This window comes from Oncorhynchus keta, chromosome 14 (assembly GCF_023373465.1).
Source record: "Oncorhynchus keta strain PuntledgeMale-10-30-2019 chromosome 14, Oket_V2, whole genome shotgun sequence".
NCBI classification, from domain to species: Eukaryota; Metazoa; Chordata; class Actinopteri; order Salmoniformes; family Salmonidae; genus Oncorhynchus; species Oncorhynchus keta.
In genome coordinates this window covers 75,583,867-75,596,076 of record NC_068434.1, presented here as the reverse complement: position 1 = coordinate 75,596,076, position 12,210 = coordinate 75,583,867, and the positions used below count along the sequence as shown (strand labels likewise).

The 12,210-nt window shown below is 41.3% G+C and overlaps 2 protein-coding genes across 8 annotated transcripts in view; one reads left to right on the top strand and one right to left on the bottom strand.

The window, feature by feature from the left end:
* The first annotated feature begins 8 nt into the window (after positions 1–8).
* ric3a (RIC3 acetylcholine receptor chaperone a) lies at positions 9–4,713 on the top strand. 4 transcript variants are annotated; one of them, XM_035756878.2, is made up of 6 exons: positions 9–427; positions 1,016–1,251; positions 1,459–1,543; positions 2,347–2,437; positions 3,209–3,363; positions 3,582–4,713. In XM_035756878.2, the coding sequence occupies exons 1-6, from the start codon at positions 310–312 to the stop codon at positions 4,232–4,234; spliced, it is 1,338 nt and encodes a 445-aa protein (XP_035612771.1). In that variant the 5' UTR covers positions 9–309; the 3' UTR covers positions 4,235–4,713. The 4 variants fall into 4 exon arrangements, with proteins under 4 accessions (XP_035612771.1, XP_035612769.1, XP_035612770.1 ...); XM_035756876.2 differs by having other exon boundaries at positions 3,206–3,363; XM_035756877.2 differs by having other exon boundaries at positions 2,344–2,437.
* Positions 4,714–4,872: 159 nt separating this feature from the next.
* tub (TUB bipartite transcription factor) overlaps positions 4,873–12,210 on the bottom strand; it is a 121,936-nt gene continuing 114,598 nt past the window's right edge. For all 4 annotated transcript variants that reach the window (XM_035756869.2, XM_035756873.2, XM_035756874.2 and 1 more), the window contains 4 exons: positions 9,536–9,650; positions 8,962–9,060; positions 8,672–8,843; positions 4,873–7,677 (listed from right to left, as the gene is read on the bottom strand). In XM_035756869.2, the coding sequence (XP_035612762.2) occupies positions 7,544–7,677; positions 8,672–8,843; positions 8,962–9,060; positions 9,536–9,650 (520 nt within the window). In that variant the 3' untranslated portion in view covers positions 4,873–7,543. The remainder of the gene's footprint in view (positions 7,678–8,671; positions 8,844–8,961; positions 9,061–9,535; positions 9,651–12,210) is intronic.

Sequence of the window (12,210 nt, the reverse complement as noted above, 5' to 3'; positions counted from 1 at the left end):
CACTTCCGTCGAGCTGTAAAATCAGGAAGGATGCATGAGGTTTGGCGTTTCCACTAGTTACCACAGCTACAGAGTCGAAAATGGACGATATCGTAAAAATTCGCTTTTTGGACTATATTTACGGCTAGGCGTAAGGTTAGCAGTGTGGTTACGGTTAGGTTTAAAATAAGATTTTAAGAAGAAACATGTTATAAATGGACGGGGTGTAGCCATAATTATGACTTTGTGGTTGTGGTAACTAGTGACGACCAGAGGCTTAATGTACAGCCAGAGATACTCCTTTCTCTGGGACAGTTTATCTGTGACAAAATGTCGATGACTACTCTGCAGAAGGTTACTCTGATTTCCTGCTCTGTCCTCTGTGTTTCGTTATTCCTTCCCAAAATGCTTTTACCGAGAGGGAAGAAGGATGTAGGGCAGCCCGAGGGTAAGGCAGCAGCTTATCACTGATCCGTTCTCTTGTTGATGTGCAGCTCGGCTTTGATGCTTGGAAGATAATTCCATATTTTGCATATCGTTCTAGCCATCTGCAAACCTGCCAGCAAAGCTAGATAATGTATAATACGTAACTGCATGGAACTATCGAATACAGCATTTCATATATCTATGCTTTTTACCAATAGCCTACAACTGCAAGTTATTATAGCATACAATTTTGTTATCATCAGGGTGTATGCATATATTTAGTCTAGAAGGTTATCCTCTGTGTTCTACTCCTCATTGCCCTTGCCAGTTTTATGAACTCCCACACCACTCTAATAAAGTAATTGTAATTTGTCATGTCTTGTTTTTCCTGTTCTTCATTGTGACCATCTCTCCATAATATATTATACTGTATCTTTCACCCCTATTATATCTGTCAGAGGTGTGCTGGGTTCAGTGTTGTGTTCAGTAAATTGATTAATCCATCATTCATATCAAACATCTATACTGAGCAATGTTCCACTTGCATACCATTGAACTCTGCAGGCTTCTTCCTAGTGTGTTGATCAGTGCTCTCTGCTCTCATTCTTAGTTGGTCCTGGGTATTATCCTCCCATGATGCATCGCCTACAGATGCCAGAGGAGGGCCTCGGACAGTGGATGGAGGGGACTCATGACTCGGGGCCCCACAGCCCTGAGGTCCTGGCTAAAGCCAAAGGCATGGGCACACTTCAGATCCGAGGAGCCACTAAATCCAATCTGATCAGCCAGGCCATTCCCATCTACGGATTTGGAATCCTACTCTACATCCTCTTCATCATATTTAAGGTAAGCTGCAAAATGTCCACCCTAGACTGGCTAAGTCAAATGGATAGACAAACTATTTAGAAGGGGTGTTATCATACATGCAGGCAGGGATGTAGACTTTATTACAGTTTTTGACAGCATCCATGTAATAACTATACTGGCTAGGAGTCCAGTGCATCCAGTACATTACAAGGTGTGCATACCATAAATGCATTGTTGTATTCACAGATGACAACTAGGCCTAAAGGAAAAAGTACTAAACTGGTATGCCGATTTCCAACAATGTCATCTGAAGCTTGGCAGAAGAAGAGGAGTAAGTAGACCACATCACATCATTAATAGCTAGGCCATTGTGAATGACACGATGATGTATATGATGTGCCTTTTATCTCATAGTGCAGTTGATAAGAGTCCTGACCTCCCTAACACACACACCATTTAGGTTCTACAGTCCATTATGATTCACCCTGATGAAAGACTAATGCAGGATATAGCACACCCTGCGAGGAGAAATGTCATCTGACAAATGAGCTCCTCTCTAACAGTCACCTCTTTCATGACTTTGAGGGCTTATTTTCAATCAACTTCCTCATTGTTTTGATCGTTCCATTTGTCAGGGCCCCTGCAGAATGTATCAGTAGCTCCAATTTAAGCAACTCCGTGATAAGGTAGATTAGGATCCTGTCCAATTTACAGGAAGCTTTGTTCCCTGCCTTTGTTAGACCTGGATTAGCAATGAGAAGTAATGTTGTTTCAGCCCAACAGTGTCTAATACCAATTAACTGCATGTATTTTGGATCAGCACTAAGAGGTTTAGCTCCATTCATCAAATTAATGCCAAGGGGGTGGGGGACAATGTGACAGGGACAGCATAGAAATCTATTCATGTCCTATGTGTCAATGCCACTCTCACCTTCCATTATTAAGAAACATTGAGTCACCATGGTTGATTCAAATGAATACTGAGTATTGAATGTGTAGTACTGAACGTACTGAGTGAATGTTGAATCTCAAGGCTTTCTGCAACATTGGAAAGCAACTCTAGATATGGTGTGTGTTCGTCCATGCATGAGTTTGCTCTTTACATCCCTGACTGCCATGTTTCCCTCCCAGCAGATGATGAGCTGGCCCAGCTTCAGGAGAAGCTGCTGGAGACAGAGAGAGTGATGGAGAGAATCGTCTCCAGAAGGAGCAGCACTCCTGACAGGTAAGCATCCCATATTTCCATTTACACACCACTTATCACAGCCCAGATCTAAGATGAGCCAAAGAAATGACTCCATTTCAGTGATAAATCAGGGTGGACGCCACAAAAATGAAAGGGCAAATTCTTTGATTAACTCTCCCATATTCAGGTATTCCTTTGCTCATGTGCCTTTTCATGCAAGTGTATATTTTGTACTTAATGAAGATTGTATTTGATGCAACTTGAAGGAAAGCATGTACATTTAAAAGCCTCCTGATTTACAGAGATTGGGGCCACCATCCATGGAAGGTGAATATTCGATCTCCAATAACATAACAATATTCACTCTCATCTTTCTTAATAAAGGGGTATATTAGATCAATAACGTGCAGTTAGTGTCTCTTCCTTTTTCCCAATACAGGAGTAGATTTCCAATACTTTGAGACATATCTCCTTTCAGGACAAATCTCAGCTATTAACTTCTCTCTATTACTAATTTCTGCATGCCATTGTTCACCTCTTCACAATAACTTCTTAATATTGCTCATCCTAGAGGCAGTGTTTAGCTACACATTTAAAATGTGTTTGACATACCATTTGTAATCTGTGAAAGTGTTGCAGGAAGGCAAAAAATGTTATCATGAGCAAAGCAGAAATGAATAATCTCCAGGCTATAGATAACGATTGATCAGAATGAAAGCACTATGGTATGAATGGGAGAAGGACTGCATTGGTATTAATTGAGGCCCCTTTTCTTTCCCCTCTCTGCTGCTCTCTGGTGGCATGCAGCAGGACTAGCAGCAAGGTTAGAAGAGCATCAAAGCAGGAGGAGAAGTTACTGCGGAAGCTGAGCAAGATCAGCCGGGTGATGCAGGAGGTACGACTTATGGAGGGGGCCACACCTGAGATGGAGGCTGAGATGGTGCCCTACACAGCTGACTGGGAGGGTAGGTTAACACAACACAGCAGGCAGGCTCCTCTCAGTCACTCCACCACACAGAAAATAATATTCACGAGGCTTTGAGTATTATTTACTGTACTTCTGTAGAACTATGACATAGGTTAAGTGGAAAAGGTAAGTGAGACGGTCTGAGACAGTTGATATTATGATTGTCCCCTCTGGTAGAGTGTCCCTGTCATTCCATGTCTGTCTCTCTCTCTCCAGGCTACCCTGAGGAGACCTACCCCCAGTATGAGGAGCCCGGTGGCAGACGCAGCGGCAGTTATGACCCCATCACCATCCAGGAGAAGCCTGCTGCTGACTCAGAGATACCCACTGCTGAGGCCCTGGCTGAGGAGGTGGTAGATGAGGAGGATGATGTAGAAGATGACATGGAGGAGGAGGAGCTGCAGGTCTGCCTGCCCCTGCCACCTGAAGGAGGATTGGAAGAAAAGGGTAGTAGTCCCAGCAGAGTAAAAAAGCAAATCAGATTCAGCGACCACAAAGATGTGTTTCACTACCCTAAGCAGGATACGGTCTATGAATATAGGTATGAAGAGGTGAAAGAGGAGGAAGAAGAGGATGAGAAGGAAGAGGAAGAGGAGGAGGAAGTTGAAGAAGAGAAGGAGGAGGAGCAAGTGGATGAGACAGAGGAAGAAGTAGGTGATGAAGAAGACCCACTGATGGAGGCTGAGGCTCTCCGTTTTAGTTGTGATGTCTGTAGTAATCCAGAGGCAGAAGCAGAAGAAGAGATGGAAGAAGAAGAGTACATTCTACTGTCTCAGTCTGAAGAGACAGACAGCTTCACCCCACCAGATATGGCTGGGGAGCTGGGGATTGGGAGTTTTCTCAGGATGAGGAACAGGAGAGAGACATAGTGGGCAGAGTCAATAAGGAAACTAGCTCATCCTAAACTCCCTAGCCCTTTGACCTTACTGAGTGTTTTGAATATTCCCAGGAATGTACCTCTCCTTATGCAAATCCCCGTTTTCTATCCTGTCTCCTTGTGTCCCAAGACAAGATGAATGGGTGAATTGTGATCCTAACTAGACTACCTAATACCCTAATATTCATGCTGCTTTAAAGAAAACCATTTACCTACAATTCACCATGTCCTTTGATGACAGACAAACTATCTGACTCTAACCTTATTCCAATATGGCAGTCAAGCATTGTAGACCCTGGTATCCTCTGGGATAGATTGTAAACAGAGAGAGCAGGGACCCACATGAATAATCTACCTCTGTTTACTCATTTAAATCCAGTATCTCAAATATATTAAAAGGTCATATAAAAATTCAAACCAGCAACTATTAAGCCCAGAATGTATCCGTAATAAAAAATGAATTGTCCATGAGTTGGATCTGAATCTCCTGTTTTCCTGTTGAATACACTGTACTACCACTGTCCTCGGACACTGTCCACTGTCCTAGCAGTCTATTGTCCTTCTATGACCATATCATCACTTCATACACATCTCAGGGGTTCAGTCAGAGTACATAGTGCTGTGGGTGCATGTGACTTGTTTGACTCATTGGAGTTTTATTTTTTTCATAATCAGAACTGTGTGTTTACAAACACTGTATATTGAACAATGTACACATTTTACATTACAGTGAAACAGTACTAAACACACAGAATGAAAGGGCCTTGTTTCTTGGACACAAAGAAACTTGATATGAAAAGCACAGTATTTTTTTCTGCAAGGGTCTCAACAGTTTGCCTAAAAATTCAGAAGAGTTAGAACACATCACTAAGAAACAGGAATATCATGGTTGATTAAAGACCCTTTTTTCATAACTTGCATTGAGCTGCCTCGGAGATTGTTGTTTGCCTTAATTTTACAGTTAATATCCATAAAATATAAAATAGTTTCATATATTTTGTGAAATGTTTTTGCCTCTCAAAAAATGTGGAGAGTGGCCAGGTGGTCTAATGGTAATGTCGCAGCCTCCAGCACATTTCTACATTATCAGCATAGGTTTGAATCCAGTCTACTGCCCTTTGACACAACCTCTATCTTTCCCCACTGTCATCCTCTCTGTTCAATAAAGTCCCCCCCCCAAATATTTTTAAAAGAAGTGACTTAAGATAATTGAATTATGGAGAATAAAAATCAATATAGGATAACATGAGAGATTAGTATGTGTGTTAATACACGCAGGCCTGCTACTATCCTTGCCATATGAGGGGTTTGGTCTCTGATAACGTATGAACTGATAACCTTCATCTGATAATGTCAGATGAAGATGAGTGCATCTGCAAACCAAAATGCCCATGGTCTTGTGCCAATACAAGATTCTGTACATTATATTACTGAATATAATTTGTTATGATTCCTGGGGACAAATTAGTAAATCATATTTTATTCAGGGAGTTGAGAATTTACAGTAGGGGCATATAAAAACACCCCGACTTTAGTGACTTCATCATCTGAAAATTACAATCAGATATAACCAAATAGAAAAGTGACCAAATCCTGTCACCTCAATAAGTGTGTTTCTAGTAGAGGGTGGAGAGGGAGCAGGCAGAACAAAGACACCCAGGCTCAGACAGGTGCATTACAAAGTCCCGTCCCAGAAAGAGAAGAACATCTGATAAAGCATAAAATTAGATTTGTTTTCTCCAAAGGCACAATATGTACAGCTATTTCACATACACTGTAAACGTCGTTAAAGTGCACCATCCTATACATTCTCATACTTGATCGTGTGATATGATGTTTTACAAGATGCACAGACTGTGTGTCATGCCCTTGATTTGACCTGGTCTGTTCATGTCCAATTGATTAACTATCTGTTTTTATCCTATGTGTAGGTATGACAGATATTCCCTTCAATCAAGTTGTGTGCTTCAAGCTCAAAAACAAAGATTCAATGAGTGTAAACTAAGGATATTGACACACTTAAGAACAACATACAGGTAACTGCCAGAATAAAGAAAGCACGAGTAAATTAGGGACACAAAGTATATTGAAAGCAGGTGCTTCCAAACAGGTGTGGTTCCTCAGTTAATTAAGCAGTTAACGTCCCATCATGCTTAGGGTCATGTATAAAATGCCCATTTACCCATTATTTTGGCTACCATGGCTAGAAGAAGAGATCTCAGTTTATCTTAAAATGGGTCTCAAAGGAGCATGGGGTTTTTAAAAGGGTGTGTCTCTCAGTCACCAGATCTCAACCCAATCGAACACTTCTGGGAGATTCTGGAGCGGTGCCTGAGACGGCGTTTTCTACCACCATCAACAAAACAAAAAACTATGGAATTTCTCGTGGAAGAATGGTGTCACATCCCTCCAGTATAGTTCCAGATACTTGTAGAATCTATATCAAGGTGCTTTGAAGCTGTTCTGGCAGCTCGTGGTGACCCAACCCCTTATTAAGACGCTTTCTGTTGGTGTTTCCTTTATTTTGTCAGTTACCTGTGTCGTGGATCCGTATAAATACATAAATAACAATATAAACACATACATGGATGTGAATGTTATGTGATGTTCAAATGAGTCATATTAGTGACCGTTATGAGGTTAAAGTGTTATTTGTTAGGAGTTTTATCTTTTGAATTACGTTTTCAATCTTGAATGGCTCCTAATTTGTAACCTAATGGTTTCTAGTCCAATATTGAATAAGTTAAAGATGGCAGATAAAAAAGATGTGGGGGTTAATTACTACGATGAAACTCCTTCAACCAATTCAACATGAAGATGAACAGTTGTTTGTTTTTTTGTTGTTGCAATAAATGTTATTCATTGAAAAGTAATTAATGATTAAATAAATGTTAGAATTCCACAACGGATACATAAAGTAACAGGATTCATTGTTACATATTTAATTTAAAACATTATCTATTAAAATGAGCCTTAAGATGCAAGAGTGGATTAGTCTTTGTGCTTGTCCTGTCCACTGATTGACATATCCTTATCCAGAATAGAGACTGGAAGGGTTCCTAAGGAGCACCAGAACACATACACACACTCACAGACACACTTGCAGACAGTTTGTGCCTCCACACCATCCTCGGCTTAAGCAAATTCCAGGGGGGATTCTTGGACAGTGTTGGGTCCCCATGATGACCCGGGATTAACTGAAGCCCTTGGTGAGGGGACTGATGGACTAATGGAGGCCCATGAGTAGGCCTTCAGTTTGGAGCAGGTAGCTTCTCAGGAGGGAAAGGACTGAGGGTGGCTGCTACTCACAGGCCAGCTTGCTGTCAAAGCTGGAGAGAGCAATGGCGAAGGCTTGGAGGGCACACATAGGGTAGTTATAGTCCATGGTGAATACATCCTCCGCAACCCGCCCAAACTGCATCACAATGTAGTCCGCTAAAGGGGTGAGGAAGAAACAGAAAACAAAGAAGTGATAACTTGATAAATGTGAGTTTTTAGTTAAGTAAAACAATATAAACTATCATTACTCAAATAAAAGTTTATTTGATTTATTTGGCGTACACAGATTAGCAGATGTTAAAGCAGGTGCAGACTTAAAAATTATCACTTTAAAAGAAGGGAGTGAAATTATGTTTCTTGAATAAGTAAAAATATGCAGAATAAAAACCGGTATGCCAGATTCAGAGAATGACATAAATATAGGATAACATGAGAGATTATTGTGTGTGTTAATGCTCGCAGGCCTGCTGCTATCTTTGCACTGTGCTCTGTACTTTGTCTGCATACCAAATGGCACCCTATTCCCTATATCAGGGATGGACAATTTCGATGGGGTTGGGGGCCACAAAATAGATCATTTTTACATTTTATAGTTCATTTCATGCAATTCTACACATTGCCATTGGCTGTAGAAAAAGTGTTGCAGTTTTAAAGCAAGTTTGCTAGTATTCTACATATTTTGCCATGGGGCGGAGAGGAAAATTAGCCGCTTTACAGCTAATCTCCTGCAATTTTACACAGTTTGCCATAGGGTGGAGAGAAATGTTTGCAGTTTTTAATATGATATTTGAGTGAGACTGACTAACAAAATCAATGCGGGCCCTCCAGCTGATAATTCAATAGCCGGCCGTAAAACTAACTTAGCAATCCCCCCCAAAAATTGGGGACATGGACTAATTGACTGACTATCAGTGACTGACATAAAAAGAGAAAAACTGCTGATGCACAACCACATTTCAAAATGACATCTTGTGTATTCTACTATTCTAACTCGCAACAGTAGGTTGAGACCCCGACTGATCAGAGGTCCTTCAAAAGGGGGGCTGCGCCGCCGGTTTCCCATCTCTGCCCTATATAGTGCACCACTTTTTTCATCAGTAGGGAATAGGATGCACAAAGTATATGACATGTAAGAATCTGGAGAGCTCACGGTCATTGTCGTGGATGATCTGGAAATTCTTGACTGAGGCCTGAGTGACTCTGCCGTGGAAGTTGAGAACGTAGGACTGAGTGTCGTCGTTCCACACGGGTGTCTTGTTGTGAAGCTCGATCACGCTCTCTGTGCTCTTGTTCTGCCACCGCGCCAGTAAAGACTCATGGTCCTGAGTGGCGAGAATAAGTCACAGACAGGTAAACCATTACTCAGGGCAACCAACTGAAACCACACCACCGGTCCCTAATATACTCTTCCTACATTGAGGAATATTTTCTTTGACTTACATTCCGTGGGCAGATGGCGACTCTCTCATGGTCCATGTTCATTCCAGGAATGATGACACTCATTTTACGAGGTCCTTTGAACCCTAAAACATTGGTTTCCTGAAAAATAAGTATAGTGGACTTATATTATGGTCCAGTCTGTCAACCACAGTATGAGTCCTCGTTGATAATGTATCAGGTCAAAACCGTTGCCATTAAAATTGTGAGCACCAGGTGTCCCCCTGTTCCAACACTAATGCTCTGTGGCTTTGCCTAATAACCCCACAATATTGTATGTATTCATCCAGGTTTGCCTCTTATATTTCATTTGCTATTATTTGTGTCTGACACACTGATGTCTCCCCAGATGAAGGCACTGTTATTAAGGGGCTACGGGGGCTGGTCCTAATGACTGAGAGTAGTGCTCTGTGTGCGGTCTCTGTATGTATTTGACCTTGCTTGCCTCTCCTCTCTTATTTGTGTCTGACACGTCCATGTCTCCCCCAGACTAAGACAACGCTAATTAGCTATGAGCCTGAGAGTAGCTCAATGTTTGCCTGTTTGTATCTGGGTAATAGACAACAGGAGGACTCACATAGCAGACAGCTGCCAGCTCCTGCCGCAGGTTAGTAGCCTCTAGGCTGGAGGTTGTCTTCCCAGGGTTCTGTCCACTGTCATACACTGTAAACTTGGTTCCCATGAGGTTGGACCTGTAGAGAAGAGAAAACACACTGAGGATACAGAGGGACTGGGAGAGTATGCCATGCCATACTAAAGGGACAAGGAGCCATTGAGACAGATGAAGGCAGTGGCCATTATCCCTAATCAGCCACCTCCTGGAGCCCATCCTACCATCAGACTCAATGAGTAGGAAAAAGGCTCTGCTAATCAACCTTAAGAAAACAATAGATTTGTATCCAGCCCATGATGCGCAATCAATGTAAATTGTTTACATCATCATCATCATTGTCTTTAATGACTCTGTCATCAAAAGTCACCATCTCATTATTTCAAATTACAATGAGTATTTATCATATCTTACAGTACATGCAATCGTGGTATTTATACTATTGCCATTGTAAATTGAATTTATGAATTAAAACAGCATTATTTTGTTATGAGCTGTCAAAATAAATAATTGTATGGCTATAAACAGTTGGAGAGGGTTAGATGAGATGTCTGCACAGCTAGGTTGAATAATGGCTCATATCTCTGTTAATCCCTTTACCTCAATCACAACTGGAACCCCTAATGGCAGATTGGACGGCTCTTAAAGGTCAATTGAAAAGTCAGGAGCTCATTTGTGCGGCTTGTCCATGACTCTCACAAGTGGCAGGTGAAAGGTCAGCTGCTCTTCTCAATCCAGCTCTCCATCAGTCAAGTGTTACTGTGATGATAGAGGCGTGAGGAGCGAGAGGGACGAGAGGCGTGGAGGGGAGCGTAGCCTATCGACCAGCAGAAGCAGCCAGTACACCAGATGAATGAAGCGCGTGGCCAAGCCATGTTTGATTAGACTACCTGGGGGGCTCACTCTGTGGAGCCACTGTGCTGTGGCAGAGCTGATGCTATCTCTAAGGAGCCCTGATGTCACTGCCTTCCTGGAAATCAAAGCCTGGAGCCCCGACACTATTCTATACTAACACAGACAGTAAGCAGGCCCAGACAATATGTGACCGGTTACAGGATCGGGGGCATTTGAGGCTAGTTCCTACTTCACAGCAAGGCCGTTTTAATATATTTGTTGAGGTTTTTTTGCACAAATGCCTTTTGAACATGTGAACTTTCATGTGCCTTAATCAAAAACTTGTACGGGAGCCGTAAATATGAATAAAAAATGTTGATTATGGAGAAAGCCCTGAGCTATATAGAATTTGTTCTTAACTGACTTGCCTAGTTAAATAAAGGTTAAATAAAATAAAATAAAAAAAGAATGACAGGATCCTTCCTTGCTAGCCATGATTGGTTGAGATAATGGAGCCAACCATGCTGAGGATTGCTGTCCTTGAGTTTACATGTAAATTCTGTGAAAAGAGATGGGTGGGGCTAAGTCTTAAGAGCGTGTGAATGATCCTGAATGGGCATAAAAAGAGCTCATTAGAAAACAAATCTGTTAAATTTGACATAAGCCCTCACAGTGAAATCTGGTCACAGAAAGTACGTACTCATACCCCTTTACTTACTCCATATTTTGTTTTGTTTATCTTTCTTTCTCACCCATCTACACACAATACCCCATGATCTCCACCCGGCACAGCCAGAAGAGGACTGGCCACCCCTCATAGCCTGGTTCCTCTCTCGGTTTCTTCTTCGTATGATGTACGAAGGGCTATATAAATACATTTGATTTGATGTCAAAGTAAAAATGTTTTCAGATTTTTTTGCAAATGTTTTGCAAATAAAATACAGAAATATCTAATTAACATAAATATTCACACCCCTGAGTCAATAACTGTTAGAATTACCTTTGGCAGTGATTACAGAATCTTTCTGGGTAAATATATATGAGATTTGCACACATGGATTATACAATATTTGCACATTAAAACAAATCTTCAAGCTAAAGTTGGTTGTTAATCATTGCTAGACAGCCATTTTCAAGTCTTGCCACAGATTTTCAACACGATTTAAGTCAAAACTGTAACTACGCCACTCAGGAACATTCAATGTTGTCTTGGTAAGCAACTCCGTGTGTATATTTGGCCTTGTGTTGTAGGTTATTGTCCTGCTGAAAGGTGAATTTGTCTCCCAGTGTCTGTTGGAAAGCAGAGTAAAATGATTTTGCCTGAGCTTAGCTCTATTCAAAATATTTTTATCCCCAAAAACTCCCTAGTCCTTGTCGATAACAAGCATACCCATAAAATGATTCAGCCACCACCATGCTTGAAAATACGAAGAGTGGTACTCAGTGATGTGTTGTGTTGGACTTGCCCCAAACATAACGCTTTGTATTCAGGACATAATGTACATTTCTTTGCCAATTTTCTTGTTTTACTTTAGTTCTTTACTGCAAACAGGATGCATGTTTTGGAATATTTTTATTCTGTATAGGCTTCCTTCTTTTCACTCTGTCATTTAAGTTAGTATTGCCGAGTAACTACAATGTTGTTGATCCATCTTGAGTTCTATCACAACCATTCATTTCTGTAACTGTTTTAAAGTCACCATTGGCCTCATGGAGAAATCCATGTGCGGTTTCCTTCTTGTCCGGCAACCGAGTTAGGAAGAATGCATGTATCTTTGTAGTGACTCAGTGTATTGATACCCCATCCA

What these genes read in the sequence shown, in the direction of transcription:
- ric3a (XM_035756875.2), top strand. Translation starts at nt 310, where the DNA reads ATGTCGATGACTACTCTGCAGAAGGTTACTCTGATTTCCTGCTCTGTC. An exon ending in GGATGTAGGGCAGCCCGAGG is followed by an intron (nt 428 to 1,015) that starts GTAAGGCAGCAG and finishes TCTCATTCTTAG; the next exon opens with TTGGTCCTGGGTATTATCCT. An exon ending in TCCTCTTCATCATATTTAAG is followed by an intron (nt 1,252 to 1,458) that starts GTAAGCTGCAAA and finishes TTGTATTCACAG; the next exon opens with ATGACAACTAGGCCTAAAGG.